We start from the raw sequence: 15,192 nt of genomic DNA, 5'->3' as shown, positions 1-15,192 counted from the left end.
CTTTAATCTACCTCAAGTTATATTCCTCCTTTTCTACTAATTTTCTTTTTGGGCTTTTTTTGGGGGGTACGTGGGGGTGGATTTGTTTGTGGTTTGTTCTGGTTGTCAATCCTTGAGCTCCGATTTGGGCTCTAATGCTCTATGCTGATTGCTGATTTTTTGGCATAACTCGTCGACAAATTTGTAGTGATTCTTCTCTGGTTTATGTTTTCTGTTAATTGTATCTCTGTTTCAACAGGAAAAATATTTCCTGAAGAATCACCCCTTAGTTGTAGAACTTATTTTGTACGACTTTTCCATTTGTGTCTTTTTTTCTTTTGTAATATAGACATGGCGAGGGGGGATATTTAAGCATGGTTAATTGAGGAGGCATATTTAAGCATGGTTAATTGAGGGAAGAGAATCCAATCGTATGATGGGAGGTGTCCTATACTGGTTCCTCTGTTTTTGTGTGGAAAACGTCCAAAAGATTTAATTGGACCAATTTTCTATGGTGAATTTTTATGATAATTTCTATTGTTTTTAGATCTATACTATTTTCTTTTGCTTTTAAGATTAATCCTGTAAAATATCTTCCACTGAACAGCCCGAGTATGTTCCTGTCTATGACATTACAAGAAGACCAAAGAGGCCCTTGGATTGTGGGGTTAAGTGCTTGATAAGGGCATCAAGCCTGATTTAATAATGCACAATATTATAATCCATGGGCTTTGCTCTGTGGGTAAATTAGAAAAAGCTCTGCAGGTCCAGTCAGAAATGAAACAAAGAAACTGTATCGCAAATCGTGTGACCTACAATACAGTCATGGATGGGGTTTACAAGGCTGGATACTCTAAAAGAGCGTCAGAGATTTGGGATCAAAATTTAGAAGATCAGATGCAGCCAGATGTCATCTCTTATGATATATCTTTCAATGGCGTTATAATATATCTTTCCATGGTCTTTCTTCTTGTAATATGATCGTTAATGCTATGAAGTTGTTGGATGATGCTTTGGCTTAGGGAGAGATGAAGGCAGTAGACCAGGATAGGTTTCAGATGAGCGAACTCTTTCACGTAACCATTGATAGACTTGAAACTTCATGCGAGAGATCTTCTCTCCCAATCCTCTAAGAAGCATCCAACAACAGATCCCAAAACTCAGCTAATAAAATAATATCTCTTGCTGCAATGGAGTCTGCCGGTAAGAGAATGGTCCTGATCTGATTGTGGATTAAATCCTCTTGTAGAAGATGATTCAGGAGGAGGGTTATTGCGGCTTAGGTCACATATGGAAGGGCTTCCTTTGCCCCAAATCTCAGCCTCAATGGATTACTTGTTAGAGAATTTAATCAAATCTCTTACAGTCCAATTGGTTCGACAGTAACAGGGCAGGGGTAAGAAACAGCGTACAGTAAGGAAGAGAAGAGGAAGAATAGGGGAGGAAGAAGATTAGAAGAAATAGAGAAAGGATGGAGGAGTGGAGGAGAGCACACCTGAAACAAGAGAAGAATTCAGAGAGGGGAGAGACCTGTGCAAACAGCTCTTGGCAGCAACACGGTAAAAACTTTAACTTTTCCTTCCAAATCTGTTTCAGGGTGGGTACATGCAAGTATATAAAGAAAATAGAGTCTCCTAATTGGAGTCTAAACTGAAACAAAGTTTGATTGCAACTAAAACTCTGTCTCATACTTGCTATTAACGAATCTAACAAGATAAAGACAAAAAACAAAACAAATTACATAAAATTCTAATTATCCTACGCCTAACTGCATCACTTTCTGTTTGTGAAACTGTGAAATGCCTTGTTCATAAATGATTACTTTCAAGGTTTCCTTTCTTCCATTCAATGTAAAGGAGGAATCTATTCTTTTTACAGCATCAGATGTGGTAACATGGTTCTTGGTAAATAGATATTGCCAAGATCAAATCATGAAGATGCAAAAGTGAAATAGCTTGATGTATCAAACCCAAGGAGTGAGTATTTACTTGGGTTTATTTTCTCATGCTATATTATCCATAGTTGTTTTATTGTCAAAAAGTTCTGGGAGAAACAACTATTATACATGAATGGAAAGACTTGCTGATTTAACTTGCTTTTCTTGATCATTCAGTACATTTTTACCTATTAAAAAAGTGTTCCTTAATTTACCTCAAGTTATATTCCTCCTTTTCTTTTGGGGGGTTTTTTTTTTTTGGGGGGGGGGGGGGGGGGAGGGTGGATTTGTTTGTGGTTTGTTCTGGTTGTCGATCCCTTGACCTCCGATTTGGGCTCTAATGCTCTATGCTGATTGCCGATTTTTTGGCATAACTTGTCAACAAATTTGTATAGTGATTCTTCTCTGGTTTATTTTTTTATGTTAAGTGTATCAGTCTGTTTCAACAGGAAACAGATGTCCTGAAGAATCACCTATTACTTGTAGAACTTTTTGTATGTCTTTTCCATTTTGTATTTCCTGGTTTTTTTTTTTTTTTTTTTTTTTTGTTTTAAAGGTAGACATGACAAGGAGGGCATATTTAAGCATGGCTAATTGAGGGAAGAGAATCCAATCGAATGATGGGGGGTGTCCTATACTGATTCCTTTTTTTTTGTGTGTGGAAAACATCCAAAAACTTTAATTGGAAGTTCTCCAATTTTTTATGGTGAATTCTATGATAATTTGTATTGTTTTTAGATCTATACTATTTCCTTTTTCTTGAAAGATTAATCCTGTAAAATATCCTCCACTGAAACTGGCAGCACGTGTTCTTTGCAGGTGATCAGTTTTTGTCAATGATTAGGTTCTCTAGGCGACTCTGGAGAGAATGTTCTCCTCTAATATGCGTGCACAAATCCTGCTTCGACTGTTGAAAGGAGGGGGGGGGGTGTTGTAGTTGATGGTTAAAGTTGGTCAAATTTTGAAATTGTTATCGGTTGTTTACAGGTATATGGATCTTGTTCCTATCTTAAACACTCCCAAAAGATGTCTTTTTTAGTTCCATACCATTATTAGTTTGGTTCTATATTTTTCGCTTTGCTTTTGTGGCTGTAGACTTCTGATATAGTTATGGCCTAAATTTCTAATAGCCTGACAACTGTTACTATACCCACTGTACACCTGGAGATTCCAGTGAGTCGTAGTGCCTGTGCTGCTGTGTGGGTCTAGTGTTCCGCAGTCATGTTTCATTTTTGTGGAATGCAGATTTTTTCGAATTGTTTGGCTCCTCGCCAGCTATGTCATAAGCAATGGGCTCCTCTGTTGTCAATCCAGGATGTCTTCTTAAGGTTACCTGCCTGGGAATTCCAGTTGAAAGGTAGGAAGCTGTGCTCTTTGTTACTGCTTGGTATATATATATATTTTTTTGTTTCTTTTGTGGTTTTTACAGGTTCGGAGAAATTGGCGAATATTTGATGATAAGAGAAGGTCGTCACAAGGGATTTGTTGGGTGATTTCATATATCATATCATCTTATTGGCAAAGATTTGGAAGGTATTTCAATATGTTCCAGTTTTGGCAAGTTGCAGAGGAACTGTTATCAATTATTTTTGGTTAATTTTATGTTTGTTTTGTATTATGGTGTACAGCCTTTGCGGCTTCTTTCTTTGGGTATCAATACTCCTTCAGCTTCTTTGGACCGATGAGGAGGATAAGATTTGGGCATTGCTTCAAGGTGCTGGAGAAGGCATGTTTGTATTATGAGTTTTAGATTTGTTTTTGAGAAGTTTGGTGTGGTGATTGTAGCTTCTCAGTTCAGCTGAAAAACAAGGAGGAAGGAATTGGTTGCCTATAGAATATTGTAGTCAATCTCACAACACTGATTTCCTCTATGCCTCCTATTGAGCTAGCTTGCTTTCTGCAACTCAAATACGTTTTACTATTTTCTCTTGCTTTCCGGCCTCCGTGAGCTTTAGCACTGAGAAGAAAGTAAAAAGATTTTGGGTCCAACTTCATAAGATTTTTCTACCAGGACTGTGTGCGAGAGAGAAACCATTCTTTCTACGGTAGTGTGGATTGATAATATCACAATACGGAAAATTGCTTCGATCTACTTGATACGAGGAGTGTCAAAACCTAGCCTGAACCAGTAAAACCAATCGAGAAAGCCAAATCTAGTTGAACCGATCTTTACAAGACTGGTTTTGGATTGGGGAATGATGAGAGTGGCTGAAAACCAGATTGCACTAAACCAATTTGATATCTAGACCAAAAACTGAAGCCAAATGAAACCGATAAAAAATATTGAATATGAGGTTATGAATAGTGAAATTGATTTGTAATAATGCTTCCATTGATCTCATTGTTCATTATACAAAATTAGTTGGGCAGTTAAATGAATGATAATTTGATACTTGAGTTTATTTTGTGATTTCAATATTAGTTACCTTCTCATTCATTAGTTATCTATTTTTTTTTGTAAGAATATTTATCCAATTGATTTCAATAGTATCCCCCCCTAAGGGTCAAAGTTTGGCCCTGTCGGCCTGAAATCGCCCTGAGCCCAAATAGGGCCTGGGCTCATATACCTAGACCTAAGGGTGGGTTAGGGCTAGAAATTTTTGGCCCTAGGTTAGGGTTTTGTTAGGCCAGGGTTGAGGCCTTTGGTTGAGCCTAGCTCAGCTTAGCCCAGCCCAGCCCAACCCAGTCCGACCCTGTTTTCAGTTATACTATAGGGAGAATGTTCTCTGTGCCGCAGCGCAGCCTGCGCCCAGGCACATGGGCAGCCTATGCAGGGGCAAGGTGGGTGGTCATTGCGCCCACCCCCATGTGCCTGAGCGCAGGCTGCACTGCAGCATAGAGAACAACGCCCCTATACTATAATATATATATTGATATACTATATCTATCATAAACTTTAAATGTCACACATATTTTGTTATATAATGTATATTATATATGAAGATAATAACTGATGATATATTTTATTCTAAAAGAAAAAAACTGATAATATATTTTATTATAGTATTATTTTATGTAAAATTGATAGTTTTCTCCCTGATCCAACCCAATTCAGTCCAATCCATGTATCTCTCCCTCCCCTCACTCTATGATAAGGGTTAGCCCGACCCGATCCTGAAGGCACGTCAGGATTGGATTTTTAAGGCCCTAACTCAGGGTCGGGCCGAGCCTAGACCCTGCTACGGGGACTCAGGGTTGGGCTGGGGTTTTAAAAAGCCGGCCCTACGCGACCCTGTTACAGCCCTAATATTCCCCTTACAATGATAAGATTTCAATAGTAACTCACTTCCCCTTGCAATTTATTCCTCTTTGTTCGGACTACAACATGAACACATCAAATCATTTGCCTATTCCTGGTTGTTTACTTATTTAACTTAGGGATGGAAGATGATTTCAAGTATTTTTATTGAATCTTTCCTCTTCCAATTCCGGCATTTCGTATCAATCTCTCCCCACCCAATGAACTCTCCGCTGCATTTCCCTCTATGGTGGCCTCCCTCCCGCTGCAACCCTCACTCCATCGTTGTCCTCCTTCTCCGTTGCAATTCCCCCGCCATTGGCGACCTCCCTCCCCATTGCAACTCCACCCCCCACCAGCAACCTCTTCGCTGCAACTCCCCCTTCCATGGCAACCTCTCTCCCTCTACCACTCCCCCTCTACCTGGCTACAACTTTCCCTCTATTGGTGGCCTTTCACCTGCTGCAACTCCTCCCTCTATTGGCGACCTCCAATCCATGATTTTAGTCCATGAGTCGAATGGTAGAAATCTCAGTTTGAGGTATAGTTTTTGTTGACGTTTACCGAAGCTTTGATCGGTAACATAGTCTATATAGAGATTCAATGTGGGCCGACGGCATTTGAACGAAAATACGAAGAAAGCTGAAATGGACAACCAATTTGGTACTTATTTTTTATGGAGAAGAGATGAGATGAGGCTGGGCTTTTATTATTTGGTCATACATTCAGACTCCAGTTATGTAATTCTTTTTGGGCAAGAGATCATTGCCTAGTCGCGTGGCCCCTACACAAGAGCAGGGGCCAGCTAGAGCGCATATGGGCATCAACATCAATGAGATTTTTTATTTCACAATGACGGGGCAATAATTTGCACACTCCTATGTCTGAGAGTAGAGGCCACACAACTAGGCAAAGTTCTTTTCCCCATTCTTGTTTTAAAAAAAAAAAATTATTTAGGATAATACATCAAATTCAAATTCAAATTTGAATTGTAGCAACGGTAAAGCTGGTTGACCTGATCCAAGCTTCTCCAACAACCGTAACCTCTTGTATTATTCTCTTCCTATTATCTCTCTTGTATAGAGTTATTAGAGTAGTTTGGATAAACACAAACTCTAACCTTCTTTTGATTTTCAAAATTTCAAATGTAAAGATGTAAAGACTCACATACTATATAAAAGAGATCACTCGTGAACTTCAAAGCACGGTGAACAACTTATCCCAATATCTTCTGATCTCTATCTTAACCTCTTTAGGTTCTTATCGTTACAAAAACCATGTAGATCAAAGTTATTCCCCCTCGGTAATATTGTATTTTCTTATTTTGACGTATTATTATAGAGGAAGTTTTTCTCTACGAGAAGGGTTCAACCACCATCCTAGGATCCTAAAACATTCACAACTATTTACGAATGATCAAACATACCCTCACTCTTGCGTGGTACCATCTCTTTCCCATTGAAAGTCATGGTCAAAGGATTCCCCTTCACGATTTTAGGTTCTATTATTATTATTATTATTATTATCATCATCACCACGAAGGTTTGTTATTTTTCCAAATACTACAAGACATGTATTCTGTCGTGTGAACAGATAATGTATTCTGTTCGACAGGACAGTTGTATCTTTTGTTAAGAAATGTAGAGAGAGAGAGAGGTGTCTAATTAATGCTCACAAATGGGCAATTAGAGCAAGAATAGACAAACTCTGTTATTTTCCAAATTAATCATCTGGTCATATATATATATATATATATATATTGATCTTCTACGATCTTTGAGCAGGGACTACTGCTAGTATATATGTAAGTTCTGATCTCTGAATGCCAGGATCGACACTTGCAAATTTCTAGAACCCGTAACTGATAATTTGACTTATCTAGGTGTCATGAAATAGTTATCGGCAAGAGATTGCTATCTGGTCGTTGTGATTGTTACTGGGTAGTTGTGATTGTTATGAAAATCTCTATTTTTCCTAATCTTATCCTGGGTTTTCTCGCCATAACCACTTCTACAAAACACTGGCTTATAATCAAATCTCCACTTCTTCTTTCTTCTTGCAAATCAAAGTCTTCTTGGATTACTTCCTAAGAAGATTTGACAAAAAGAAAAGATGGATTGGAAGAAAGTAGCCTCCTCTGCAACTCTCTTCATCTCTCTGCTTATGATATTAGCAACTATTAATCAAGGTGCAGACAATAATATACCTGATCTTAGCGCCTGCGTCAATAGGTGCATGCCCAGTTGCAAGCCAGTTTGTGTAAAACAGTGCCACGGAACAAGTATCTGCACTGAGCGTTGCTTGCCTAATTGCAAGCTAGCGTGTGAGGAGGCCTGTAAAGAAGCTCGTGGCTGAAGCAGACCAGACATCCTTCTTCTTGATGGATGCAGAAGATGAAGTAGCTAGAAGCACCACCTTCAACTTCGCCCATTTCTTTGAAGATTATATGTATATTGGTTTTTCTGTGTTTTTATTTTATTTTATACAATTGATCAATTGACCATCTTTTTTGTTCAAATTTGTTAATTTTGGTCTATTTTTTAGATCACTTGTTGGGAGTAAAACTTATCCTTAATAACTAGCCATTAAGTAGAAGGTGTCCAAGTCCTTGTAACCCTCCACATCAAGTTATTCACATCCGATGTGGGATTATTGCTTTTGTGCGAAACCCTGACATGTCTTGCTTCATATAGAAATTGATATGTATTTTTTCCTTTCGAGATTTGTGTTGTGTGATTGATCCTTGGCCAGACTTACAATCTAAACAAATCTACATAAACGGGAATGAGAGAGAGAGAGAGAGAGACTATGACTGAATGAAAACAAGGATTATTTTTCAAATAGAAACATATCTACAACTCCACTAGTACCTACTATCTATCTTAATTCATATGATAGATGGGTTGATGCACAAATTATCAAGACACAGAGTCGGCTACCTTCTTGTAGGTGTACCATTTAGAGATCCAGAGATAGAGCAGAAAGTTAATGATGCTGAGTCCAGCCAAAAGCCAGTAGAAGTAGTCTAGGTGACCCCTGTTGAGGTTATCTGGTATCCAACCAAGTCTACCATGGCTAGTGGTTAGATTTGTAATGATGGTTACAAGCAGAGTGCTTAGGTAGCTTCCCACAGCCATTGTTGTGAGTGAGAGAGCAGCACACAGACTCCTCATTGCATCTGGTGCCTGATCATAGTAGAACTCCAACTGCCCAATGAAGGTGAAAACCTCTGCACATCCAATGAGGAAGTATTGTGGAATCTGCCAGAAGATGGACATTGGCAGGATCTCAAGGTCATAGTAGTTATATTTCTTCACCATATTCAGCCTTGCAACCTCTGCAATGCCTGCAGACAACATTGCAAAAATGGAGATGACAAGACCAATTCCCATCCTCTGCAATTGTGTGAATCCATTTTTGTGTCCAGTATACTTTCTTGCGAATGGTACAATAAAGCGGTCATAGACTGGAGCCCAGAAGATGACACTGATTGTGTCGAAGATGGAAAGCGATGCTGAAGGGATCTTGAAATTGGGACCGATGTGGGGATCCATGGTGTTTCCTTGTAAAACAAACATGGTGCTCATCTGGCCATAGACAGTTGAAAAGATAATGCCACAAGCCCATATTGGGAGTAGTCTTATTATTGACTTGAGCTCCTCCACTTGGGTGACTGTGCAGAGTCTCCATGGGTTTACCGAGCCTTTGATGCTGTCACCTTGATTCTCCACAGCAGACTTGTCAAAGAAACTAATTGAAGAGAACTAAGATTAGATATAGAAGGAGAAGAAGATATTATCTACCACTACATCGATGAACTATTCAGATGCTCTGCTTGGTAATATAAACAGCAGCTACAATCAAGGGTGGAAAAACCAATTTGGATTTGAAAGAAAAACTTGAATTAGTCTATCCATGAAATTTTATATGGAGTGTAAAACAAAACAGGCAAAGAGAGAAACACAAACAGAGACATAGAGAGGGTGTGTAAGTTTACCAAGGGTTTTGCTGAGGATTAAACATGACATGGAACTTAGAGAGCTTTCAAAACTTCAATTTTCAATGAACTTACCTCATTGCTTTTGTATGATCAAGTTTGCGGCTTCCTTGGATAGCTGATTCCTGGTCTGCAGTCTCAAAAAGAAGAGACTCATCCGAAGGAACTTTTACATTGATTTTCCTGAAGGATGCAACTATGACTTGGAAAATTCTTGTGAAAGGGCTGCCTCCAGGCCTCTGATGGCGGTACAAACGGGTACCTGTGAAGAAACTAAAAACTGCAATAGCCATGGCAGCAGCTGGGACTCCAAAACCCCAACCCCAGCCGACATTCATTTGAATATAAACCAGCACTGAGGAAGCAATAAGAGCACCAATATTGATTGAAAAGTAAAAGTAATTGAAGAAGGAGCTCTTCTTTTTCTTCTCATCCTCATCAGTTTCATCAAATTGATCTGCTCCAAAGGAGGAAACACATGGTTTAATTCCACCAGTCCCAAGAGCAATGAGGTAAATTGATAGAAAGAAGATCCCAAATTGAGCCTGTGTAGGGTGGCAAACACCATCATTGTTGCAGGATGGCTTTAGCCCAGGTACAGATGCAGACAATGTTAACAGTAACATCCCCTACAACCAAGTGATATCATATCAATGTTTTCAGTTAGTGATGATGATCAATGAGTATGGAAAAGGGGGGATTGGAAGAGTCTCCAAAATCAATTTCACTAGTGGGTTGCTTGGCTCTCATGAAACAATCAAGGAGAAATAATTCAGCCCTCAAAGGTTTGATGAAGTAACCAAGTCTGCTGGTAAGAGTAGGCCTTTTATCATGTTCAAGTTGAATTCCTTAGTATCCAAACCACATGAAAGGTTTCTGTTTGAATCATTCTTACCAAGAAGTACAGGATAGAGAAACTGGCAATTGTCCAATATCTTCCCAGGTAGGCATCGGCTATAAAGGCTCCAAGCAAAGGAGTAAAATAGCATGTTCCAGACCAATTCGTCATGTTATTTGATGCAGTGACATTTCCTTGACTGAGACGCGTCTTAAGATAGTTCACCAGATTAGTACTCATGCCATAGTATGCTAATCTTTCACAGGATTCATTTCCTGTGAGAGCAGAATCAAGTGTTAAGGAACCCAGGGTAATCAGGATACCATAACGGTGCGTGGACAGAGAACCATACCGAGAATGAAGTAACAAGCCTTCCATCTTCCAGTTTCCTTCTTAATGGCTGGATTTTTATGTATGTCTGTTGTTCCATCTCCTGTATAGATATCATCTACTGCCATTGATTTGGTCTCTCAAGCTGATGTATCAGGTGCCCTGTTTTGCTACTTATCTACAAACTTCCATGAAGCCAATGATCAGTTGAATGACATATGAAGCAGAAATAATGAGAGAGAAAATGCCAATCCTACAGAAACTCGTTTAGTGTCAAGGGTTAATGGTTAGAATGTCATTTAGAAATTAACCGACGATATTGATTTCATTCAACTACATTAAAACAAACATGGCCAGCCACAGAACAAGAAAAGTGAAACATCAATGGCAAAGGACAAGCAAGAGAGGAAAATTACTAGTTGAAAATTAGCTCTCATTAATATCATATTACAATCCAGTGTTTTGTTCTAATCAAACATTGGGCTTCTTGAGAAGCTGACAACCCAAACTACTGTTCCTAGAAGAAGATAAGAGGGTTTTAACTTTGAAGAATCATCATATTACCACAGACAACAAGAGAACATATCCAAAAAACCAGCACTACAGAAATGATAATAGTTTTATTCCAGAAAGTCCAGGACCTGATTTTACAAAAATCCAATACCAATGAAGAAAATTGAGAAATCCTCCCTTTCTTCTCCCCCCCCCCCCCTCCCTCCAAAAAAAACACCATTTTCTGCACCAAAAGTACTAAAAATAAGTCAGTCTACTTGTACTTTGCTTTTAATAATAAAGGTCTTCAAAGAGAGAAAAAGAAGATCAAGTGATGAAAGTCACAGAGGGGGTTGATTCTTTTTTCTTCCACTTCTTGATTTATTGTTTTTAATCCAATAGATGATGAAAATCAGAGCCTTCTTCTAATAAACAGAGTCGACTTCAGACCCAAATTATATAAACAAGTAAAGTAAAGATTAACAAGAAACAATATCCATAAAGCACGCTCCACAACCTTTCAAAAGTTCACAATGAAAAAGGAACAGAAATATTGCAGACAAGGAAATATGAATTCTATCAGATAGTTTAAAATCCTCAGAACCATAAAACAAATACAAAAATGTAAGCCTTACAGAATATATAGTTCTTAATGAAATCCTTTTCAGAGTGATTACAGACAAGAAAACCCAGAAAGCTGTAATGGGGGATTCCAATTGGAAGAGACAACAAAAGAGTTACCAGGCAAATAGAGACAGAGACTGTGTGTGGAGTTCTGAGAATGGGAGAATACCTTAAGACACTATTGGACCCAAGAGAGAAAGAGCAGAGAGATCCCTGATTCCCAGTGGAATCTGCACGGAAGAGGTCAAGTAGTAAAGAAAGGTTCTTGATACGGTGACTTAAGTAGTAGATATGTAAGAGAGAGAGAGAGAGAGAGAGAGAGAGAGAGAGAGAGAATAAGAAGATGCGAAAATACAGGCGAGAGAAACGAGGGGAAGGGTGTAGCTCTACCGCATATCCCCCTTGTTAGTTACTGTCTTGTGTCTTAATTTGTGTGTCAAATTAGAAATCACTGTTCCATTGGATGTTTTACCTTCTGTCACCATTAACATTAAAGAGATTTTTTTTTTTCCAGCAAATCTCTTGTTTCCCAAATTGTATTGGCTTACATATATGATTTGCTGGACACTCTTCTGGTACTTTCTTCCTCTGATGAACGTGGACACTTTTCTTGTCAGTGACCAGTTAAAGAAAATAAGAATTTTTGACTACTCTTCTGGTACTTTCTTCCTCTGATGAACCTGGACACTTTTATTGTCAGTGACCAGTTAAAAGAAATAAGAATTTTTGACTTTTTACCCAAATTTAAAGCTTTCTATCATTGGATTTCAATTTCATTTTCTATTTTTATTTAGGGAAAAAGTTTTCTATCCGGGAGTGTGGCCTACACCAGCACTCCCATGAGTCTATCTCTCTCCTCTCAAATTGAAAAGACATCTCTATCCCTTTATTTTAAAGAGGAGAGAGATAGACACATGGGAGTGTTGGCGTAGGCCACACTCCCGTACAGAAAACTGCTTCCCTCTTATTTATTAATGGAAGTTATGAACTTATGATGGGTTGGCAGTTTGGCACCTCCTCTCCTCTTTAGTAAGCCTAACTTATGCCAGAGAGGCCTACCTTTCTTGGCAAAACCAAATTAAGCTCTATAGTATGAGAGATACCCTTCTCAGGTGAACTTGATTCATGGCTAGCCCAGATCAAATTCAGACCATCAGATCTTCTTCCAATTGGAGAGCCATTGGAAGATGAAATAAGCTTGTTTTTCCCATTCTTATGCCTCATTTAACCGATTATTGAGAAGTTCAAACGAGCTATATATAGTGCACAAATTAAAGGTTTTTCATTTTTGTTGAGAAGCAATGTGGAAGTTGAACCCATTTGTACAGCTGCTATAGTGTCATGAAGACATCACACCCATCAAAACAAAAACCATAAAACTGACTAGCTTATAAGATCATATGAACCCAGCCAGTTGTCCCTCAAACTCTTTAACTTCACTTCTTAGAATAAAAAAGGGGGGAGAGATGAACCCAGTTGTCTCTCAAACTCTTTAACTTCACTTACTAAAAGGGGAAGGGGAAGGGGAAGGGGAAGGGGAAGAGGGGGGGACGGGGGGGACACACACAGAGGCAGAAGCCGTGTGACCAGGTAGTGTTCTTTTTCCCATATATATGTTTTGATGAAATAGGAAAATAAGGTTGCAATGCCCAATATAGGTCATTTTCATGTGAGGAAGAGGAAGAGAGAGAAATAAAGGGTGTCAGCCATAGTTCTAAAATTTGGGAATCAGATCGCTGAATCGACCAACTCATATTGGAATCGTCACACTCAAAATCCTAGAAATTTTACTGTTTTTGGATCTGTGAATCGATTCCGACCAATTCCAATCCGATCTGAATCGGAATTGGTTTCTGATTCTGCATTTTAAAACCTTGGTGTCAGCATACCCTCCCAGCGGTTCAAGAACCTTTTCCCTTTCTTAATTCATTTATGCATTCCACAACTTCTGTTTTCTTTTAATTCTTAACCATCAAAACCATCATGAGAAATAAAAGATTATACATCCAGTAGATGGAATCAGGTCACAGTCTGATTCCCTTCTATTATATAAAATCAGAATAGCTCTTCCAGCCTTCAGTGGTGGTTTATATTTATATGGGAAAAGGTTTCATACACGGTCGTGTAAACCGTGTATGTGAGAGGGTGAGAGTTTCAAGACATTAATTAATGGGTGCGGATTTATGACTTGTGCAACTCTTTGTGAGAGACCCTCTCATATTCAGGGTTTACACAACCGTGTATGAAAACTTTTCCCTATTTATATTTTGAGAAAATTTCATGGACACCACCTCTAAGTATTCAATATGTCACGGACTTGCCAAACTTGGTCAAAATGGCAACCTTCCCCCTGACGTTAAGCAAGGTTACCACCCAAAGTTAAAATGTCAATTTTACCTTCTTAGTAATTTAAATAAAAATTACTAAGATTCCATCATCTTCCCAAATCGAACTTCCTCATCACCACCACTGTCTCTCCGACCGCCATTGATTTCACACAGTACAGAAGCCCATAAACATCAAAGGACGGCACGGTGAGCAATAACACCACCGGCGACGCTCTTCGCCACCACTGATTTCACTCTATCCAAATGGAGCACAAAGGTGAGAAAGGGCTTACTGTAGAAGATTATACTGCACCCAAAAATGGCACAAATTTGCAATAAAATGTGTACTTTTTCCCCCAATTTTATAAGGAATCCCAAACGCATTATCTAGAATATTCCATACTACCAACCTAATTACCAAGGAAAAAGTGGTGTCTCTGCAGAGAATGTATCAGATGCCATTTCCATTCCAAGTAGCAGTCGAAGCATTACGACAATAATATGATAATAAGTTATTTTGCTTCAAATCAGATCCACCATGAACCCTCTACATTACATCATAGTAGCCTACATTTCCAACAATTATTTAATGAAACAGAATTTCAGTGATCAGAATCAAAGTCCGCCAAGAGAGTAGCACCGCCGGCGACGCTACTGTACTTTGTGAAATCAGTGGCGGTCGGAGAAACAGTGGTGGTGATGAGGAAGTTCGATTTGGGGAAGATGAGGAGGGCGGTTGGGAAGTTTAAGATCACACATATGGCGGGCGCACCACCGGTACTGGTTGCTATGGTTAGAGACAACGTTGTGAAGAAGGGCTGTACTATGAGCGAAGAAGATGAAGAGAATGATTTGTACTTGGGGTTCTAACTTTAAGGGTATTATGGGAAGTTCACATGTGGTAAAGGGTAATTTCATCATTATAAAAGAGTTAACAATAACTTAACTAACGGAGTGGACTAAGTTGAAATACAATCATAAAATAAGGGCAGTCTGTGATATTTTTTAAAGTTTGGGGTGTCTGTGACATATTGAATACTTAGAGGGGGTATCCGTGAAATTTGCTATTTTTAATGAATTTATGCACGTCACAACATATTTTTGCTGGCCCATTTCCTTCCTTTCTCAACAAAAGAATTTAAAATTTTTTGAAAATTAAATATAAAAAAAAAATTTTGAAAATTGTTTCCATGTATTAAAATTATTTTTAGAATAAATTACACGTCACCCCCTGGTTTTCAAACGAAACTCAAATCACCCCTGGTTTTTGAAAATACTCATCCGTCCCCCTCGACAATAATGGTGTTAGTCCGCTGTTAGTTATTGGTGTGAAAGGACTATTTTACCCTTGTACTAAAACATTAGAATCAAATTTATAATACTACCCTTCAAAATCTATGTTTGGATGTCAAGGGTAGTTTAGGGATTTAA

At 38.7% G+C, this 15,192-nt stretch overlaps 1 protein-coding gene across 1 annotated transcript; it reads right to left on the bottom strand.

The window, feature by feature from the left end:
* Positions 1–7,989: 7,989 nt before the first annotated feature.
* On the bottom strand, positions 7,990–10,514 carry LOC122649844 (protein NRT1/ PTR FAMILY 8.1-like). The gene is made up of 4 exons (XM_043843093.1): positions 10,341–10,514; positions 10,046–10,263; positions 9,226–9,779; positions 7,990–8,903 (listed from the first exon to the last, which is right to left on the bottom strand). The coding sequence occupies exons 1-4, from the start codon at positions 10,444–10,446 to the stop codon at positions 8,072–8,074; spliced, it is 1,710 nt and encodes a 569-aa protein (XP_043699028.1). The 5' UTR covers positions 10,447–10,514; the 3' UTR covers positions 7,990–8,071.
* Positions 10,515–15,192: the final 4,678 nt, after the last annotated feature.

This window comes from Telopea speciosissima, chromosome 2 (assembly GCF_018873765.1).
Source record: "Telopea speciosissima isolate NSW1024214 ecotype Mountain lineage chromosome 2, Tspe_v1, whole genome shotgun sequence".
NCBI classification, from domain to species: Eukaryota; Viridiplantae; Streptophyta; class Magnoliopsida; order Proteales; family Proteaceae; genus Telopea; species Telopea speciosissima.
Note: the sequence above shows the minus strand (reverse complement) of the source record. Positions and strands in the feature narration are given on the sequence as shown.